This window comes from Acartia tonsa, chromosome 9 (genome assembly GCF_053477335.1).
Source record: "Acartia tonsa isolate MP-2025a chromosome 9, ASM5347733v1, whole genome shotgun sequence".
Taxonomy (NCBI): domain Eukaryota; kingdom Metazoa; phylum Arthropoda; class Copepoda; order Calanoida; family Acartiidae; genus Acartia; species Acartia tonsa.
The window spans coordinates 10710888-10727379 of NC_137268.1; the positions used below are offsets into that span (position 1 = coordinate 10710888).

The 16492-nt window shown below is 30.1% G+C and overlaps 1 protein-coding gene across 1 annotated transcript in view; it reads right to left on the minus strand.

Moving 5' to 3' along the window:
- The window catches only part of LOC145328196 (cell adhesion molecule Dscam1-like), a 162536-nt gene that overhangs the window by 25082 nt on the left and 120962 nt on the right, over positions 1-16492 (minus strand). The window contains exons 21-24 of the mRNA XM_080171789.1: positions 15236-15325; positions 14718-14826; positions 9903-10013; positions 7825-7896 (exon numbers count right to left, since the gene is read on the minus strand). Coding sequence (XP_080027915.1) covers positions 7825-7896; positions 9903-10013; positions 14718-14826; positions 15236-15325 — 382 coding nt within the window. The remainder of the gene's footprint in view (positions 1-7824; positions 7897-9902; positions 10014-14717; positions 14827-15235; positions 15326-16492) is intronic.

A 16492-nucleotide genomic window follows, 5' to 3' on the forward strand; every position in this document is an offset into this window, starting at 1 on the left:
CATATAGGTCCCGTGATGGTTTAAGGCTATTTTAGTTTTAGTTTTAAGTCTTGTGATGGTTTTCTGATATTTTTCTGCTCTTTTATACTCGTTCGAATAGAACAAAAGTATGACAATGTTGAAAATTGGAATAATTTTTTTAATGATTGAACCCTGTTCTAGATTGAGTTTATTCTTTCACTTATTTTTTATATTCAAAGTGCATTAACAAGCATCCGTACAGATATTTGTTTTTTTTACATTTTAAGCTTATGCAATCTTATTTACTCAAACTAATTGCTTCGCCCCTAGCCTCTAGGGGAGTGTGTGTGTGTGTGGGGGGGGGGGAGGGTTGGATGTCAGGAAAATGGCATAAAACCATCCAAAATAGCTGAACTAAAAAGTAAAAACCACCATTAAATGAAAATAACCAAAAGTTGTATAAAATATGTTTGCGTTTTGAAAACTATTAAGGCTACAATTTTCTATTATTTGGTAAACTTGGAGTTACTGAACTAATGTTAATAGGTTTCATTTTTTAGTTTATGGAAAGATCTAAAGATAAAAAGGTTAATATATTAGTAAGCATGCTGCTTTTACATTATTAGTAGCGGAGCTACATAGCAATTAGGAATGTCCGTACGTCAATCCTATAGTTGTTAGCCCCGAAGGGGCCGAAAGACCGGGCTAACAAAACTGGTATTGATTTTCTAATTTTTATTTTACTATTAGTGGAAAATTATCTGTAATAGGATACAGAACCGGTTCTAATCCAGCGGATATAAATCGGTTTCAAACCAATACTGGAATATAATTATATACTTGTTGTATATTACTAGATCTAAATTCTTGATATTTCAAAGCTTAATTAGGTTGATCCAATAACTCTTGTAACGCATCAATATTCAATAACACATCTTGTATTATAAAGGATTTTTTATTAGAGGCAAAATTGTTTATTGCTTTGGCCAAAGTGCCCTTTATTTATAAACTTATCTTTAAAATCATAATTATTGTTCAATCTAAATATTTTCAATTCAATTTATAAGAAAGAAAAAATTAAATTAAAATAATCTAAAATGTAATTTTTAGACAAAGGGCAGTTCTCTCCTTTTGTAGTTAAATCCAATCTGGCTAAAAGCGGGTTCTGAGGACTTTTTCTTTTAAGATGTTACAAAAAATACAGCCAATTGTGTCCAATTTATAAGTTTTGTGACACGTGGAAGACAATAAATTGAAGAATGCCATATTGTGAGGACACAATATATGTTGTTTCTCTACTGCAAGTGTCTTTTTGCGGGAATATGCAATAAAATAAGCAAAAAGACAATAAACGATTAATTATGTTAAATTAAATTACCCCTTCTTTAAATGAAAATTATTGGTTGAAAAGTTTGAACAATAAAAGTTTGAAACCAATCAATCTAAATTCAATAATAGTACCAAAAAAATAAGAAAACGAGGCTATAAAATTTATTCCCTTCCTTCCTGAAAATAGTAACTTTTTGTTGTATATCCTTATACTAAAGTAACAGGATGTTTGTCTGTGTGTTTGTATGTTTGTACCGAAGAATCTAAATTTTTTTTTACCTATAGAGACTTGAACGTAACATTGCAAGGTATCGTAGAGACTTGAAAGCAACATAGATAGGGATTGTATTATTTAAATAAAACATTTAAAGTGCCACTAGAGGCCTCTAGGGGGCGTATCCGCTAGTTGTATATATAGTTGCATAGAGGAAACTGTATAGAGACTGTAGAGTAGAGTAGATCAATATTATGCTGTTATTGTATCAAACTAAAAAATCCGCAAAACCCCATCTTCAATTCCATTATGTTTACACCAATATATTTCACTCTTTTGCATTTAGCCCATCCCAGGCATATATGGATTATGATGTGAGTGTGTGTGGCGAGTCATAGGTGTAACGGCGTTGTTAAAAACTTATTTGGGGTTACAGGGAGGGTACAATAGACAATAAATTAATCTTCTCTTTAACAGTGTTGTTGAATTTTTTAACTTTTCGCTAAACTTTAAAACCAAACTTTATATGTTTTTGTCATGTATTTCTAGCATTGAAACAAACTTTATAATAGCAAGAAGAATTGAATTTCAACAATTGCCTTATTTTTAAACCTTCACATATCTTTTTTTACCATTTACTAATCCCTTAATTTCAAATCGTGCCTATAATCGAAATAGTCTATTTTTTGTTGCTCTGGTATTGTACGACCATTTTGACCATTTTTATAAGAGATAAGTTTTGCCTCGGGGGAAGAAAAATGAATTGTAATTTGTGGAGCATAGATTCATTTTCTGATTACAGGTTCTGATAACGAAATATTCAGTTCAATATGCCTGCCTCCATGTTATACTTTTCTGTGGCATTATATCGATATGCGATTGTAGTCAAAATGTCATTAAATGTTATTAACCACAATACAGTTGTCATTTTAAAAAAACACAATTACAAAAAAAGAATGTCGATAATATGTCAGTGCTGACCACTTTATACATCCTTATAATAAAGTAACAGGATATACATTCTATATATATTTGTCTGTGTGTACTAAGGGATCTCACTAACCACTGAACCGATATGGTTCTCCTTTACATGGTAGCTTCTCATAGGACCTGGTAAGGTTTATAACTATTTTGGGGGAGAGTACCACAACCGCCCTGGAAATAATAAACCCCTCTCAAAATTTATTTTCAATTTTTCTCCAAAAACTGTAATTTGACTCCCCCCAACCCAAGGGTCCCTTAATGCCTCTAGGGGCGTAGCCGCTGCTAGTAACACATAAAGTACATGAATTATTCCTAATCGCCTTGGATATTATGTGAAGTGTGAGACCTCACAAATCGACTAAAATACACATCTAGATATGGGTTTTAAGAAGAAAAAAGATTTTATTTTTATTTGGATGAAGATTAGAATTCCAAAAAAAACTTTATTTTCTTTTTGTTTTCAATAAGATAAACAAACCAGTGAGAGTTACTTTATCTGAAAAAAATGTTTTTTTTGCCTTTTAAATAATCCATAATATTCTTAGTATTAACAATTGATAACTAGAATTTAATGAAATTAAAAATAGATTGGTCTCAATAATGAGTTTTATACATGTATAGTTGGTGATAAATTAGTTTTTCTGTAGATGAAATATCTCTCCAACTATAAAAGAAAATAATAAGTTAGTATTATTATTTCAACTAATTTCGTAGCTTGCAGAAGTAAAAATAATAACAAGGATGACACGATCCATTGGTAAATGCTTAATTGTAACAGAAATCATCACAATAAAATTCAGACACCTTATATCCTTAGTAATGTTTAATGGAATCTTTATAAATATGTACAGACCAATGAACTGACAGGAATTTACAATTATGAAGTGGTTTCGCTTGTAAAAAGTTTTAGTAGCCCCATTCATGTAAAACCCGAATTTTCTTCTGCTAAAGTCAAAGATGATTTACTTGAAGTTGGAGATTAAGAGAATTGTAATTTATTCTAATGTAACTAATGGTTGCACAATAGTTTTTCTTAGATAAAATAACCCTTGTGTATTTTAAAATTTATTTTGGTTTTGGTTTCCTTTATTTTTCAACCTTTTGATTACAAAATCTTTCTCTGAAGCTCTAAGATGAAGGCCCTAAGGCTGTTTGCTCTTTCTCTTTACCTTGCTCTCTTTATTTCGCTTTCTCTTTCTTTAGTTTTATTTTATCTTTCCATCTCTTTCTCTTTTATTTTGTATGTTTGATACACCTCTCGAGAGGCTTTGCTCTTAGTTTGATGTTTAATTAGTATTGTAAAACCACCCCAAAAACATGAATAGAGCAAAATTAAAGTAATTGATAAAAATGAATTTATATACCAATTTTCTAGAGAGATTGGGCTTTTAATTTTACTGGTACCCAAAGTTATTAAATTACGTTCACAAAAATGGGTACTTGTACTAAATTTTGATTGATTATTTCAAACCTAGTATTGTCCAAACGTTCTACCCAATAGTTATAATCTACAAAATGGGATATTTTGTTTATCATCATTAGAGATGTATATAAATTTGTCATCCATTGTCTTATTCCAGCAATTATAAAAGTTAACTATTCTTTTCAGGAGAGATTCTTCTTTAATTATTTTTGAAGCCTTTTATTAGGGAGGACTAGTGCAAATTTAGACACAAGGGTAGAATCCCCCCCAAGTCTAATTTCGGCCAGAAAATAAAAGTGGTTTAAATGCATTTTGGTCAGTGTCATGACAATGATGTAAAAATATTCTTTTAAAAATATCTAAGAAATTTAAAAGTAAATATAAGATGGCAAAATATTTCTCAAACTACTCCAAAAACACCCAGGTATCTGAAGGGATAAGCCAAAGGCCGATAAATTGATGTACATCGTCTATGATACATAAATCTACCCCTTCTCTAGATTACAATTAGTGGTTGAAATGTTTGGACACTCAACTAAACCAACCAATCAAATTCTAATAAAAGTCCCTAAGGTTGTTAAACAAACGAATAAGAAAATGTTAGAATAAGACTTTGGAGACTAGTGTAATAAACAGCCCAATGTCCCTTCCTATTTTCAAAAAAATGCGGTTTTGATAGCTTTTAGATTATATTAGCTGACTTACATTATAGCAAGGATGACAACATCCATAAAAGCGAAGCTCTGAAACGGTAGGACAAACGGACATTAACACTTGTATAATGTCAGAACTGAATAATCAGAATGCGAATGTATAAGAGTCAAAGCAAAATTGTAAGTAAATTTGTTGAAAAACTGCTTGATACAGTATAATGATTATGGACATACTTACATTTTTAGGACTTGATTATAGAGTAGCTTCGCTTATAATATTGTACTTTGTTATCCCAGGAGTCAGTATACCAAAAATCAGACCAATCAGATAATTAGGTCACATACAAATTTGTTGTTAAAAAAGTAAAAAAATCAACATGTTTAAAATGGACGTACGGACATTCTGGTAATGATCATAGAGTTGCTACGCTTTCTAACTCGTACCTAACTATTACAGGAATCACCATGCAAAATTTGAAATCGATAGGACAATTCTAACATGCCTAAATTAACGAAAAAAGCTATTTAAAAAAAGTTAAAAAATCAACATGTTTAAAATGGACGTACGGACATTTTGGTAATGATTATAGAGTTGCTACGCTTTCTAAATCGTACCTAACTACTAAAGGAATAACCATGCAAAATTTGAAATCGATAGGACAATTCTAACATGTATAAATTAACGAAAAAAAGCTATCCGTGACGGACGGACGTACGGACGGACAGACGGACGGACGTACGGACGGACCGACCCTAATTATAGAAAAGCTTCGCTTTTAAAAATGTTTTGTTGGATGGTGTGTACACCGTAATGGGTGGGGTAAGAGGGATAAAGAAAAAGGGGAAGTGGGCGAAGAAGGATTAAAAACTAAAAGGAAAGGAGAGAAAATTATAATAGAATTAGAGGAATAGTCCCTTTTTTTGTAGGAATAAGCATTAATATGAGGTAGATATGGGTTTCTATAAGTAATGTAAGCCAAATTAACTGTCATTGCTACTTATATAATATGCTATATTGTCGACATGAATTTTGAGTCAACACTTATACCCAGGGAGGAAGGGGACATTGGGCTGTTTATCACACTTGTACCGAAAGTTTTATAATAAAGTTTTCTTATTTGTTGACCATACAACTTAAAGAACTTTTATTAAATTTTGATTGGATGGTTCATTAAGTTGAGTGTCTAAACGTTTCAACCATTAACAGAAGGGGAAATTTGTGTATCATCATTGTGGATGAACATAGGTTTATTGACCATTGTCTTATCCCTGCTTATACCTCTATTAAAAAGATAGGATTGCATTTTTATTTGATATAGAGCGTTATAATCTTATAAAATTTTTTATGTCTCAAAATATATATGCAAAAATTGAGGCGTTTTTAGCAGCCTTTTTTCAAAAGTAAAACACCAAAAGCAAAAATAATTATTAGAATAGAGTTAATTAAGTAAATTAGATTTTTTTGAAAAGTATACCGGTATCTGAAATCAAAATACACTTTTAAATTAAAAAAATGTAACTTTTTCTGTAAAGCAAAAAAAACATATTTTATGCATAAAACTAGTAAGCATATTTGCTTTGAATAAAATTAGATAACAAATGCGCGACAAGAATTTTCACTCTTATTTTTCTTCAATGATTTATATGTGCAATTTCTTATTTTGGTATAAAATTAGCAATGTGGCTTTTCATAATTTAAGGTAGTAAGATTACTAAAATCAAAAGGAATCTAAAGGGATAAGACAATTGACTTACATCCGCAATGATTATGCACAAAATTACCCCTTCTGTAGATTACAATTAGAGGTTGAAACGTTTTGACACTCAACGAAATAAACCAACCAATCTAAATTAAATAAAAGTCCCCAAGGATGTTAAGCCAACGCATAAGAAAATGTTATTTTAAGACTTTGGGGACAAGTGTAATAAACAGCCCCATGTCCCCTCCCTCCCTGACAATCAAGGACAATTGCATCCAACTGCAGCAAAGCTTCTCTTTGATGTTTCCTACTATCAGACAAACTGTCTCTCTCTGTTGCAATTTAATTTCTTAGATGTTTTGATTCTCCAAAAATTGTATTACTTACATGTTACATAAAAGGGACATTCCTAAAAACACTTTAAAATATGTATCACTAATGAAAAAAGTACTGTCAACGGCAGATAATCTACTGTAATTCTAGGTTTAACAAAAAATTAGGGAAATATTTGAGGAGACTATGTTTGTGTATTTTGTACCATATCATGGACAAAACTAAATGCAACTTGGGTTTTCAAGGATACTTATTCATTTTTTTTTATTTCACATATGCCCCTAAAAAATTAAAAGTAAATGGCCATACAGAACCAGTTTCAAGATGTCCTAACAAGCAAAACCAAAAAAGGCTAGTGGTCAAAGAGATTTTTAGGGACAGACAAACAAGCACACATCTTTTCCTGTTTATATTAAAAGAAATTGAAAGTTGTACGTAAAAAGGAAATACATCTTTTTAAAAGCCAATATTTTTACTTTCCTATTCTCTCAACCCTGAGTATGGGGAGGGCAAGGTCATAATTGCAGCAACCCACCCACCCCCATTCAACAGAAATCAGAATCCCTAAGATAAAGACTTTAAAAAGAATAGATATAAATGTATTATAATTTGTAGAATAACAAACAGAAATCAATTATTTTATAGTGATAGAAAAGAGGTATTAAAATGGTTCTTCTTAAAAAGCTTTCTAATGCTAACCTAACGCTTTTGACTAACTCAACCTAACCTATAATTTAGTTCACTGTCTGTCTACAATCCTTTTTGACAACTATAAATAAAAATATACTTGATTTTTTTAGCTTTTTAAAGTTTTTAGAAATGTCTATCCCTAATCCGTGGATCCTGCATTAATCCTTCATGTTTTAAACTATCTCATGTTTGTTTGTCAAACTGGAAAGACAAACTTACAAAGATTTTCAGTTTTCAGGGTCCTGCGTAATTTCATTACAACATTTATATTTACACTAGTGGCTGTGCCCTTAGCATCTTTAAAGTGGTCAGAAAAGGGGATAGAGAATAGCTTTAAACCATCCAAAAACTTGTCTATAAGAAGAACTCAATAAATTATATTTTTTTCAGACAAAAAACCTTACTATCAAAATAGGATTAAGTAATACTTAAATATCATGACTTTTGGATAGAAACCAATCTCAAACGGTCAAATCAGTTTTAAATTAACGATTTACGTATCCGCGGACAGCTGCCAATAAAACATACGATACTAACCTTAAATGAGATGGAGTCTGTAGATTTTTCAAAGAAGAGAGAATCAGCTCTTGGGATCTGACTAATATCAATCTAAATATAAATAAAAACAAGGATGACAACATCCATAAAAGCGAAGCACTGAAACGGTAGGACAAACGGACATTAACACTTGTATAGTGTTAGAACTTAATTATCATAATATAAATTTATAAGAGTCAAAGCAAAATTGTAAGTAAATTTGTTGAAAAACTGCTTGATACAGGAAAATTTTTATGGACATACTTACATTTTTAGGACTTGATTATAGAGTTGCTTCGCTTAATACATTATACTTTGTTGTCCCAGGAATCAATATACCAAAAATCAGATCAATCCGATGATTAGATCACATAAAAATTTGTTGTTAAAAAAGTAAAAAAATCAACATGTTTAAAATGGACGTACGGACATTTTGGTAATGATTATAGAGTTGCTACGCTTTCTAAATCGTACCTAATTACTTAAGGAATCACCATGCAAAATTTGAAATCGATAGGACAATTCTAACATGCCTAAATTAACGGAAAAAGCTATCCGTTACGGACGTACGGACGTACGGACGGACGGACGTACGGACGGACCGACCCTAATTATAGAAAAGCTTCGCTTTTAAAAAAGCTTCGCTTTTAATAAGTTTAAAGTCGTGAAGCTTGTGATGTCTGTCCGTCCGAAGGACTTTGTTTTCAGGGATCTTAAGGGATAAGACAATGGTCGATAAATTAATGTACATCCCTAGTAATGATACACAAAATTAACACTTCTGTAGATTACAATAAGTGGCTGAAACGTAAGAACACTTAACTGAATGAACCAACCAATCAAAATTCGAAGTTTTTAAGCCATCGAATAAGAAAACGCTATTATAAAACTTTGGGGACTTGAAAAATGAACAGCCCAATGTCCCCATCCTCCCTGCTTTGTTTGTAATGTTGTTTTTCTTTTTTTTCAACAATTTTTATTAATAAAGTTTAAGAAATAATACATATAATACCATGTATCAATCCCTCCAATATATCTATATGTTTGAGTTATTTAAGTCAAGCTTTGACGTTCAAACACTACCAAAGAGATAAAACAAGTAATTTCACAAAACCACGAAAATACATAATACCATAGTTTATTTAGCATTATCAAAGCAAAGCATTCATAGGTTTCTAATAGTAGTGGTTATTATTGAAGAAAATAAATCTTCTAATGAATTGAATTAAAAGTCAAATGAAAACACTTTATTGTATTAAATTGTTAAATCCTTAATTCTTATTTTTCCTTATTATTATCCAAATTAGCGTATTGGTAGGAACACCAGATAAAAAGCTTAATCCTTAGTTCTGTCAAAACACAATAAAAGTGAATTGCTCCGCTTGAATAGTTTATTTTAACTTTCTATCAAAGCTCTTAGTGTTTTATAGCAGCGATGCTTTTATATAATTGCGTTTAACTTTTCCGTCAGTTAAAGATGACACATAACAATCATTGTTATTTAAAAAAGGGAGGAAGGGATAGTGGACTGTTTACTATACTATTCCCTATGAAGCTAGTAAAAGTGGCTGACTTAGATTATGACGTCAAAAAAATTAACCAATAAGAGGCCAGTATACACTGTAATTGACCAATGGTAAAATTTATAGTGGTTATAGTGGTTAATTTTTTGACGTCATAATCTGAGTCAGCCACTTTTACTAGCTTCAACTCTTCTCTTCCAAATGTTTATTTATAAGCTTCGCTTTTAAGGATGTTGTCATTCTTGTGTTTTTATTAGTTTTACCATTTAAGATATTTCATCTTTATAATTAATATTAAGTTTTGTTTAACGATAAAAAAACATTTATAACAAAATTTAGCATATCAGAAAAAAAATCTTAATAAAAAGAAAAAAAAATGGAGAGAGGGGGATGGAGATAAGGAGAGAGAGAGGGGGACAAAGAAAAAGGTTAGAAAAAAGAGAGATAAAATAATGACGAAAAGAAGGAAGAAATGTAAAACGGTCGTCGGACATACGATATACAGACATAAACGATTATAGAGTAGCTGCGCTACCTATAGATGGAATTACTAACCTGGGTTGTGAATGAAAGTTGTTCTGACCAGTTAGATTCACCCAATCCATTCACTGCCTTCACTCTCACTATGTAGGTTGTATGCTGTCCAAGTTCTTTCAGTTTGCATCCCTTAAAAATGGAAAAAAATGTTATATTTTTATGATAAATTGTTCGTTTTGTTACAAAAAGCTAGCTGTAATTGTAATAAAAAACGCAATTTTCAGCAAGGATTTTGGAGAAGAAAAAAAATATTTTGTTTAATGTATAAGATACATCTTTCTACTAATATACGCAGTTAGTACCTTGAGACAAAGGCCATGTTTCAAAATAGATAATTTTGTAGTGCTACACGTTGTAGACGATTAAAAGAACCAAATAGTCATAAAAAGTTGAAAAAAAAACAAAAAGCTGCTAAAACAATTTACTAAAAATAATTATGTCAAAACGCCAACTTTTTAATGTCAATTATAAGGTGTTAAAAAATGAAAACCTTCAAGAATAGAAAAAAAGGCATCACTAAATAAGGAAGGGGAATAAAAGCATTTTTTACATTATTAGTGCATTTCAAGGTATACTCTTTCATTTCATTTCTATGAAGTAGCTATAAAAAGGTTGTTGCTTATTTTTGATAACAACTATGATCTTCAGAACATATAAATTTATTTGTTTTCATGTTAGCCAAAAATCAATCTATATATCGTTTTCCCAATGATGATAAATAAAATTACCAATTTTATATATAAAAGGTTTAAAAGTTTGGACACTGTTGGTTTGTACAAATAAATTATGATTTTGTAAAAGTGCCTAATGTTTTTAACCATACGAATTAGAAACGATGTCATTTAAACTTTGGATACCGATATAGTTTTCTGCAGTGTAAAGTCTCCCCGTGAGTGTCCTTTTAATAAATTAGCAGAGAAAAGAAGTTTCACATTAGCAGAGGATGAAAAGTGAATATTTAAACTAAATGCCACTAACATAGAATATTACAATAGAACAGCAGTAGATATTTTAGCTGAATGAGATATTCTAGAAAGTTATAAACACTGCTAAATGTCCCAGAGAAAAAATGCCCTTAATAAATCAAAAAACTTATTTAATAAGTCTTCTTCAAATATCTCCACAGAAATAGTCAGTTAAAGGCTTTGTCACAATCAAAAAATCATTAAAAATTATCTTTAAAATGTGTTTTTTTTCTTTTTTCTTAATCTATGGAAGCTATAGCACATAACAGAAAAAGCTTAAAATGCATTTTTGTATTTAAAAGTTTTAGTTGCACGGATAAGGAGAAAGGAAATTATGAGCAATATCATAAATTATATATTGCAGAAAATAAGACAATCATGACCAATTTTATTGATCTTTAGGACAAGGTTCTTTTGGGCAATTAGTATGCAGCTTTTTTTAAAATGACGTCATACAATACAAATGACCAATGGTAGGCCGATAAACAGACTAAATTACCAATGTCAGAACACTTTAATTGACCAATAGAAGGCAAGTATGACTTCATTTTATATATTTGAAGATAATTAGCAATGAAAACTGTTTCTTTATCCCAATTTTTTTAGCCCTATGCATAATTCAAAACATTTGCAAAGTTTTTCAGTTTTCTTTTTGATTAACTAACATTATGGAAAAGAGTTTATAAAGTATGACTATCTATCTATCCATCTTAATAGATGGATATCTATCTATTTTTCTAAACTAAAACTTTAATTTTTTAATCTATATAAAGTATCTTTTTTGATTTGGGTAAGGAATTATCTTTCATTGGTCTATACCTGTGCACCAAATATTTAAATAGTTAAATTATGTGTTTACAGTACAGAGTACATGTATAATGTATTATTTTGAGTTATTGGTTGGGGCTTTTTATTTGTCATTTTCGCGGCCTACAGTTTGATTTATTTTCCACTATGATGGATTTTTATATAAATATTGTATATATATATGTTTGAAAATCTAAAATAATTTTTATTATACTTTTTTTTAAAGTTTTCTTTCCTGCCTGATTTTAATTTGTTAAAATTTTAATAATTATAATAAAATTCGGGAATAGTCCCTTTCGTGACATCGCACCTTAAAGGGCGATTTTTCGTATTTTTTAAATGGCTTTTTATATGTTATTTTAGGTTAGGTTAGGTTATATTGGGTTAGGTGATTGCCCCGATGGGTTAGAATTTAATCAAAATGCAGTTTTCATTAATACTGACCAACTGATTTATATTATTTTCAATAAACTGGCCTGTTTGTCCGGATGATTAATTAAAACCAATGCTACTCTTTAACTATTAATCTTTAATGCTTTTACTATATCAACAAATATTTTATTTCAGATTTAAGCAGTTTAACATTTAAAGTGGTTCTAAACAATGTAAGATAATATATTAGATAAACTAAGTGTCAGCCATAATTTCTTTTCCAGTATGGCTTCGAAACCGATTAATATCCGGTGGATTAGAACCGGTTCTCATCCATACCGAAAATCATGTATAACATCGTATTACAGACAATATTCCACCACTATTAAAAAAATAAGATGAAAACGAGTTTTGTTAGATCGGACCTTCGACCCTTCGGGGCAAACAAAACTAGTTTTCATCTCATAATTTTTCATTTTATTAACCGCGGAAATACGATGCGTTAAATAACTATTATTAAATTACTATAACTTTTAATTTATGTGTCAATTCGAAGCTACCAGGTCTAACAGGATATTGCTACTGCAACAACTTTTAACACTACTTTATATATTTTTCAAGGTGTTTTTTTTGTCTATTGGCATGAAGCTGTGCATTTTTGGTTGGTGGTGGCTGTGCCATTCCTTTCCCTGCATTCATCCATTCGGGGAAAAAAGGGATAAGAATATGGCACTTAAATAAAAAATATGTTTTTTTCTCGCCTTTAGAAAGTTTACACAAAAGTTATTTCTATTGTTCTATCAAAAATTGGTATCAATATTTTTATGTATTAATAAAAATAATAAAAATTTAATGTTTAAGAATTTATATTAACAGACATCTAAGTTTTGTTTAAAGGCTAGAATACTAGTAAAAAAAATTATTTCTAAAAAGTTTTTTCCTATATTTAGGCAAGTCTTTTTAGTTATTTAAAAATATGATTATCCTTTCTTTCCTAAATTCATAGGATGCGTTTGCAGGAAAATACTTAGATTGCATTTTTTACTCAGAAGCACAAATACTTTACATCTTACTTTGTTCGTTTGTCCTACTAGTCATAAGACAAAGTTAATGTTAAGGAGCTACAAACAGTTTTCTTTGGTTATAATGGACATATTGGCGACGTTAATACAGGCTAATTAAGAAAGCATAGTGAATGGTATAAATTAATTTTCTAAATGAAATGAAATGCCGTAGAAAGTTCAAGGTATTTGAATTCAATTATAAAAAATCTAAGAATTTTTTCACGAAAACTTTACAACTTTTGGGTGAAATTGTTGTTGTTTGTGTAATATTTCATGAAAACAACACTTTTATCATTGATTCGATGATTTATATTGATTACCCTTTCCAACACTTTGTGCACTTTTTTTCATTAAAAGTTTATGGTCTTAATATTATTTTTTTTGCCCATTGTGTTTCATAATATTTTTTTGGAGGTTGGCTTTTTATAAAGAATTTTATTTATGTGCCGTTTTGTATTTCAAATAGAATTAATGATATTATTGTTGGGATTTATCGTTCAAGAGAATTAAAAACTCAAAGAAAATCACGAAACTTTAGAAATAAGGTTTATATCTTTTGAAGCATGACCGACAGACAGACGGACAAAAAAATGCGCATATGTCATAAGAATATTCACTGAAAATTTTAGCTATCCATCTTCATCCATCCAGAAAAGAAACACAAACTGACTGACAGATGGACAGTCAAAGTGAATTTAGAGCAGCTTCGCTACTAAAAACCGACAACATTGAAGGTTAATAGTTATTAATGAGTTATTTATAATTAAGCAATTAATTATGATATATATTTTATAATTCAACAAAATCTTTTAGGATTTTCTTGGTTCATGAATTTAATACGTAACATGTGAAAATATTTTGCTTCAAATATTATAAGCATTTTTGTACATATGGACTTACGAACAAACCCTATAGAGTAGCTGCGCTACTGAAATTAAGTTATTTGAATCGTAATGAATTGGTAATAACTAATAAAATGTTATTGCAGTAATAACGATTCTTAATTATATCTATATTAAAACCCTAGATTCACCCCTGCCTCCCTGTATAAAATCAGTGTAGGATGTAATTACTATTAATTAGTTAAGCTTAATATGAAATGTATAGCAATATTATCAATATTATATAGTCAAAATTAGTCTACAATAAATTTTATTATAAAATATTTTCATAATTTAAGGAAAACTAGATTTTTTTGTGTTATACCAATATTTAATCAGTCTATCTCTATATTTATGTTTATTAATATCATAAAGAATGGCGCTTCCTCACAAAGTTCCCTATTGAGCACTTTTCTTTTGTAATAAATTGAGAATAAGGGGGTATGTAGAAGTATTTCCTTTGTTTGATTATTACTTTAGATCAGGTTAGGTTAGGTTATATTGGACACTGGGTAGCCCTGTAGGTAATGGTATAGACCAGAAATGGGTTTGTCATAAGAAAATACCCCCCCACCCTATGAATTTTCATTTAATTTGAGAAACAAATGCTCAATGGGCACTATGTATGGAAGCACCGAAAAACTATTGAACTTAACTCTATATTAACTTAAACCTTTCATATCACACAAATTTCTTAATTTGTAAACAATTAATGGAAAAAAATACATTTAAAACATTACTAACCTCTGCAGGGCACATTTTCTCCTTGGCATCTGAAATACTTCCGCCTAGCTCCCGATATTGTACTTTGAACATGGTATTATTCAATCCACCATTGAAATTCTCCAACCAACTAAAATTTACACAATTATTAATATTAAACACACTATTTTAATATTTAATAATTTTATGTCCCCCCAAAAAAATTCTTAAGGGGTAATAAGCTTATTTATGGTAAAACCCAAGGTCTTTGGATCATCGCGTGGAGCGCCAAAAATCTTTTGTGGGGTTTTAAAGAGTTGAAGGGAAGAAGTATGAGGGGGGAGGGCCCACCAAAATATTTATGACATTCCCATCTTGAGGGATGTGGGGATGTAAAATTAACACGATCTCACATACGTTTGCTCATAAACTTTGTGTGCTTCAACCAATAATTTTTATCCACTAAAGAGTAAATATTATTTCTCATCTTTTAAAATGTACATTGTACATATATCATTTAATCGTTCATTGTCTTATCCCTTTAGATCCCTGTATTTTACCTGACTTGAGCAGAATTAGCTGTAATATCATCCGCCTTGAGTTCACTTGGAGTCTCTGGTCGACCCTTTCTCACAAGGTTCACTATTGTCCTACAAATACAGAAGGTTAACACTTTCACAATTTACAAATTTTTATGACTTAACTTTATCATTTTTGGGCCCAAAAATCAACAGAGTTACTGCATGACCAATAAAAAAAAACTTTTAGACTGTTGATTGTTGAATAAGTAAATTTTATACTTTATACATAAAAAACCAAAATCCAAAAAGAAGCAATGGACTGTAAATTATACTGGTACCCAAACTTTTTTAAAGTGCAATTTTATTCGTTGCTCAAAAACTTTGGTTACTTTCATTAAATCTTAATTCGTTTGTTTAAATTTATCGTGTCCAAACTTTCCAATCAAAAATTCCAATCTACAGTATGGATAGTTCAGTTTGTCATCATTGGGAATACATATCAATTTTTGGTTATCTTATTCCTTTACTTCTTACTAAAAACCTTTTAAAAGGCATTTTAATACAAAGTGTACAAAGTATTAAAATTTAAGTGTACTAATAATATTTTCCAATTATTGGATTTATTAAAATATGACCTATATTGACTACGACGAAGTCTTATAAACTATTTCCAAGATTTGTTCAGTGTTTGTAGTTTATAACAAAAATTAAATTATCTTTAATAAATTTACCATTTTTAAAAATATTTTTGAATAAAAAAATTACTTAGAAATTTTATTATCATGGAAAAGTACATAATAACACTGTACAAATCCCCCAAAAAAATTTACTTCCAAAAATCAATTTTAAATTTTCAATTTTAATAATGAAAGAGGTTGAATTTTACACAAGATTCTATTCTGAAAACAAACAATCTTTTAAATATTAGGCTTGTTTGTTACTCTTGTTCATGTTAGGTTAGGTTGCACTGGGTACTGGATAGTCCCTCGGGTTAAGGTCCTCACGTAGTTGCCAGGCATGGGGCAAAAACTACCCTCCCCCCTCTCTCATAAAACGACCAAAGTATGAATGGATAGTTATTTCTCGCATCGTATTATAAACAGCTTTCCGCGGATATCAAATGAACAATTATGAGATTAAAACCAGTGTTTTTAGCCCCGAGATGCCGAAGGCACGGGCTAAAAAACTGGTTTTCATTTTTTGATTGTACATTCTTATATTCGTAGAAAACTGGATATAATACGATGCTAGACATAGATGAGAACCGGTTCTAATCCACCGGTTTCGAATGAATAC